General features: G+C 36.4%; 1 protein-coding gene across 1 annotated transcript; it reads left to right on the top strand.

The window, feature by feature from the left end:
• The first annotated feature begins 1,514 nt into the window (after positions 1-1,514).
• Positions 1,515-3,685, top strand: LOC110775916 (uncharacterized). The gene is made up of 2 exons (XM_021980514.2): positions 1,515-1,586; positions 2,835-3,685. Exon 2 carries the CDS (start codon positions 2,840-2,842, stop codon positions 3,683-3,685), a length of 846 nt encoding a protein of 281 aa, XP_021836206.2. The 5' UTR covers positions 1,515-1,586; positions 2,835-2,839.
• Positions 3,686-5,834: the final 2,149 nt, after the last annotated feature.

The following is a 5,834-nucleotide window of genomic DNA, read 5'->3' as shown; positions in this document are numbered from 1 at the left end:
GTATTTGAAGTCCCAAGTTCTTCTTCTCACTTCATCTGGAGTTCTGGACACCAATCACTACCTTAATACAACTACATAGTTTGGCATGCATTCTGTCTGTTTTGCTTTTTATCTGGTCTTCCTGTTTTCTACAATCAACGTGAGCATAAACGCTTTGGTGATGAAATAAATCCCCATTATTTTAGTTAAGAGTAAAAGAAACTAAACAAATTAGGAGTGACATTTCCTACTGGATGTATGCGGCACACCAATTCCTAGATCCATTTGCTGTTTATTAGAGTTTTTAGTAATTGGCTGTGTGATTAGTCTTTGTTCTTCAAGTTATATAGCTGAATTTCTTCTTCTTTTACAACTTTTCATTAATGATCAGAAACCCAGAAAACATGTTGGTCCACTACTTCACTTGGCTTAATTGCTCGGTTAGGTTGCTAAAGAAATGAACCTGATGGTGTGGTTCTTCTTTTATTTGTTACCTGATTTTTATAATGGTAGGTTCTCTTATTAGGATATTAGGAGAGCTAAAGTGTGGGTTAGGAAGTTTGGAAAAGGGGCTTTATCACTTGCAATTCTCTGGACGGATGTCAATTTTCTAGATGGATGCCTCTGAATGTTGATCGCTTTGTGTGCTGCAGAACCCTACTCGATTCCTCTGAATTGGTCGCTCGTGTTTCCCTTGTCAGTGCAACATTCATCAGACCTGATGGCTAACTTTCTATGCTCTATGTTTTTTCTTTTCGGATAACATGTGTCTACGTTGGTACTCATGTATGTCTTGCTGCTAATTGTTGTTTATTCTCCATGGATATCAGATAAGCTGCTGCTAAGCCAGTCCTCACCTGTAGCTCGGCGAAGTAAACGGTTGAGAATAACTCAAGCCTTGTCACACACCAGTTCTCACATGTAATCCCATTTTATACACTTCTGTTTATTAGTGAAGCCTAGACCTGTCCTTATGAAACAAGACTATTCATCGGTTGTGCAATGCATAGTGAATCGTCTGCCAGTGGACCATCATATATAACCAGAATGGTTTGTCAACTCTTGTATTAAGAATGGGTATTGCCACTATAGGAGGCTTGCCAGTGGTAAGAGTTTTTTTTCCTGGCAGAGATGACATGGATATGTGTCAACAGATTGATATTACAAAAGGCAAGAAACCAGGAGGCTTGATACTACATTACTACAGGAGCCTGCCATTGCTTAATATTCTACTACTGTTATTTTGAATTTGTAGGTAGTATTAATTAGTTCATGTATTGTTCAAAGTTAGTTTGCAATCAAACATGTCCTCGTCTATTTCTATGTAATAATTATGCTCGGGATTTGCTTCGCGTTTTGGTAATTATTTTCCGTAACTTGGGGGACCGTGCGCGCTAGCGCACGGGCCAACAACTAGTTGTAGTAAAAGTCAAATGTGTCATACTTCAATAGTAACTAAGTTTCCCTATAAATACTTACATTCAAGTTGTAAATTTCACCGAGCAACTCAATACAAATATATATCTGAGTTTTGCTTATCTGTTAGTAAAATCATTCGGTTTCTTTCTATTACCTCACAACACGTTATCAGCACCAATTTTCCTCAGGTATATTTTTTACCTGTTACTCAAACATTTTATAAAATATAGTATATATTCTTAACAAAATATTTTGAGGAGTATGCTCTATAGTTGCCCATATTTGGGATCCTCTATATCAGAAACTCTAAACACCCGTTTTAATCATAAAAGAGAGTTCACATTGCTACCGGTATTATGATCAACTTGGTAAAAGGAGAATATGCTTGTGTACTACATTTATGACACTTGGTTGTTTTTTTTTCTCATTCATGCATAGTTGTATATATGCACTCTTACGTACTACCTGCATGCATAGTAATATTAGCCATGCATTATCATTACATATATATATACTATTCCTTTGCATGCCTACATGCATATAGCTAGACTACACTTAAAATAAAATAATTTTTTTTTTGGTAAAAACGATGTAGCCTTTATTTTCAGCTACATCTTTATTTTTGTTTTTCGAACCCACGATCTCTTAAACAGACTAGGGTTCTCGGACCATTACGGCTTGCATCCCGGGGATATCTTTTTACCATTTTAATTCTATATATCCATTATTTCTTTTCAAATCCACAGTGATATTTTTTTTGGTAGTAAGTAATAAAACTATTAACCTCTTTAGACTATAATATACCAGTTTACTGTAACAAATTGTATAATACAATCATGATTTATCCCCTATAAAAGGGGATTACCCGTCCCATTTTCACCACACAACATCTTATCCCCTTCTTACTTTTTATCCAAAACCACACAAAATTTTCCTCCTCCAATTTTCCGATCAAACATGTTTCCGGCCGGCAACCCCGACCCTCCACACGTCTTCACCTTCGAGTAAGATTTAAGAAAATTAAAACAATATTTTGTTTTAATGATGGCCTTAGTAGTCCTTCTTATGGCATTAATGATTTTCATAATTTTCAACAAATGAAGATCTCCATTTTTTTTGTTTATTTCCGGCAAGTAAGAACAAAATGCATAATTTTTTTTGTAGTACTTCATTCTCCATTTTGATGTATTAATTGCATTTTGTCGCATTTATAAATTTTTTTTAACCATATGTATAATATTATTATTAATGTTATCATTATTTTTTTTCGCTTTTAATTAACGTCATTACCATGAATTATTTGATTTATTTATGTGGGATTCATAATAATAAACTAAGGGGGAGAAGAAAACATAAAATTTTAATAGTTAATTATTATGAATATGATTAATTAATTATAATCTTGATTACTAAGTTTAATGATTATTTGATTGTAGTTAAAATGGGAGATTTGATGAAAAGACAATTCAATGTGCTAGACTTGTCTGGGCACAATTTTCTGGAATGGACTGTTGATGCACAGATGAACTTAAAGGCCCAAGGACTGGATCATACCATAAAAGATATAATGGTTCCAGGCACCACAGAAATCAAAACTGCCACCGAGCAGGAAAAGGCCAAAGCCACAGTCCTCTTAAGGCATCATTTACATGATAGCCTGAAAACTGAATATCTGATGGTGGAGAATCCCAAAGAGTTGTGGGATAGTCTTAAAGAAAGATATGGACACCATAAAAGGGTGCTCCTGCCAAAGGCTCAATTTGACTGGACTAATCTGAGGTTCCAGGATTTTAAATGTGTTAGTGAATATAATTCCACGTTATTCAAAATTGTATCATTGCTGAGATACTGTGATCAAGCGGTCACAGAAGATCAAATGATAGAGAAAACCCTCTCCACCTTTCATGCGAATAATATTCTATTGCAACAGCAATACCGAGAGAGGGGCTTTAAGAGATATTCTGAGCTGATTTCTCTATGGTTGGTTGCTGAACAGAATAATGATCTTCTGTTAAAGAACCATAATCTTAGACCAACTGGGTCTATGACATTCAATGAAGCGAATGCCGTTGAAAGCTCAAACCCACCTGAGGAAAATGTTGCGCATAGAGGTGGACGTGGAAGATTTAACCACCGCGGTAGAGGACGCGGAAACCACCGTGGCCGTGGTCGTGGTCGTGGCAGGGGTTATTTGGACCCTAGAAATAATAATCACAAAGGGCATCAACAGGGAAATCAAAAGCACAGCCCCTCAAAAGAGAAGACACATGTTTTAGATGTGGCATGACTGGCCATTGGGGGAAAACATGTCGTACTGCAAAACATTTGGTAGATCTGTACCAAGCCTCCATAAAAGGCAAAGGAAAAGTTGCCGAGGCAAATTATGTAGATGAGGAAAATCCCTTAGGGCCAAGCTTTGATGTATCTGATTTCTTCAATGATAACCCTGACAGTGGCAATGATCTGATATTTGGGGATAATAGTAACATATAAATACCCCATCTAAACTATGTCATGTATCGTTTTTATATATTTTCTTATGTATTTTTCAATTACCTTGTTATGAATTTCTAATTTTCATGAATAAAGTATTTTATTATAATCGTTTCTCTAAACTAATTGCATATTTATTTATGAAGATATGAATCTACCTGAAGTTGATTCCAAGTACCAATGTCTTCTGGACAGTGCAGCAACACATACTATCTTAAAGGATAGGAAGTATTTTTCAAAACTAACAATGTACCAAGAAAATGTCAATACAATTTCCGGGACAGAAAAGCTAATAGAAGGATCTGGAAAAGCTTGCATTGTGCTCACAAATGGAACAAAATTGACTATTAATGACGCTTTATATTCGAGTAAATCTCGAAGAAATCTCTTAAGTTTCAAAGATGTGCGTTAAAATGGATATCATCTAGAAACAATGACAGTGGATCAAAAAGAATATTTATGCCTCACAGCAGAAAAATGTGGCAAGAAACATATTTATGAGAAATTGCCAGCATACTCTTCAGGGCTATATCGTATGGATATACGGCCAATTGAAATAAATATGATATCTAACAAGAAGTTAGATAACAAGAATTTGCTTACATTATGGCATGACCGTTTCGGTCATCCTGGAACAGGAATAATGCACAAGATTGTAGCAAATTCAATCGGGCATTCAATAAGGAATGTTAAAATACCCCGATCAAATGAATTGACATGCTCTGCATGCTCGCTTGGCAAACTGATTATAAGGCCATCCAAAAACAAAATTGCCACTGAATCTCCATCATTTTTAGAAAGAATTCAGGGAGACATCTGCGGCCCAATTAATCCTGCAAGTGGACCATTCAGATATTTTATGGTATTGATCGATGCTTCAACACGATGGTCACATGTGAGTCTCTTGTCAAGTAGAAATGTTGCATTTGCAATTCTACTTGCCCAGATCACCAAATTACGAAATCAATTCCTAGACCACACAATAAAGAAAATAAGACTCGACAATGCTGGGGAATTTACATCCCAAACTTTTAACGATTATTGCATGTCGATTGGGATTGTTGTTGAACATCCAGTGGCTCATGTACATACACAAAATGGTCTCGCTGAGTCACTGATCAAGAGGCTACAATGGATTGCAAGACCATTGTTAATGCAATCAAAATTACCATCATCTGCTTGGGGCCATGCTATTTTACACGCGGCAGCATTAATAAGATTGAGACCGACAGCTTATCATGAGTTCTCACCTCTACAGTTGGTATATGGTCGAGAACCAAATGTCTCACATCTAAAAATATTTGGTTGTGCCGTGTATGTTCCCATTGCTCCACCCCAACGCACAAAAATGGGTCCACAAAGAAGGCTGGGAATTTATGTTGCGTATGAGTCCCCATCCATAATTAGATACCTTGAGCCAATGACTGGCGATTTATTTAAGGCAAGGTTTGCTGACTGTCATTTTAATGAGTCAGTATTCCCAGCCTTAGGGGGAGAGAAAGTGGACCCACGGAAAATGGAGATTGAAATCATATGGAACGCAACACAACTATCAATATTTGATCCACGAACAAATTCATGTGAACAAGAAGTCAAGAAAATTGTTCATTTACAAAGTGTTGCAAATCAATTGCCTGATGCATTCACGGATACAAAGAAAGTGACAAAGTCACATATTCCAGCAGAGAATGCACCTGCACCCATTGAAATTCCCACTGATAATAAGGCCATTGAAAATGAGTCTATGGCACGACGAAAACGTGGAAGGCCATTTGGTTCAAAAGATTCTAAGCCAAGAAAAGTAAAGAGGCCTGATGGAGTAACAAATGAAATCAATATTGATCCTACAAAAGAAGGTCATGAAAGACCAAATGAAGAGGAAAACATTGATAAAGATGATCCTCCTAAAGAGGAGGAAGAAAAACATAAAGAAGTCGATAACG

The sequence above is a fragment of the Spinacia oleracea genome, chromosome 4 (assembly GCF_020520425.1).
Source record: "Spinacia oleracea cultivar Varoflay chromosome 4, BTI_SOV_V1, whole genome shotgun sequence".
Classification (NCBI taxonomy): domain Eukaryota; kingdom Viridiplantae; phylum Streptophyta; class Magnoliopsida; order Caryophyllales; family Amaranthaceae; genus Spinacia; species Spinacia oleracea.
The sequence above is the reverse complement of the archived record's forward strand: the minus strand, read 5'-3'. Positions and strand labels throughout refer to the sequence as shown.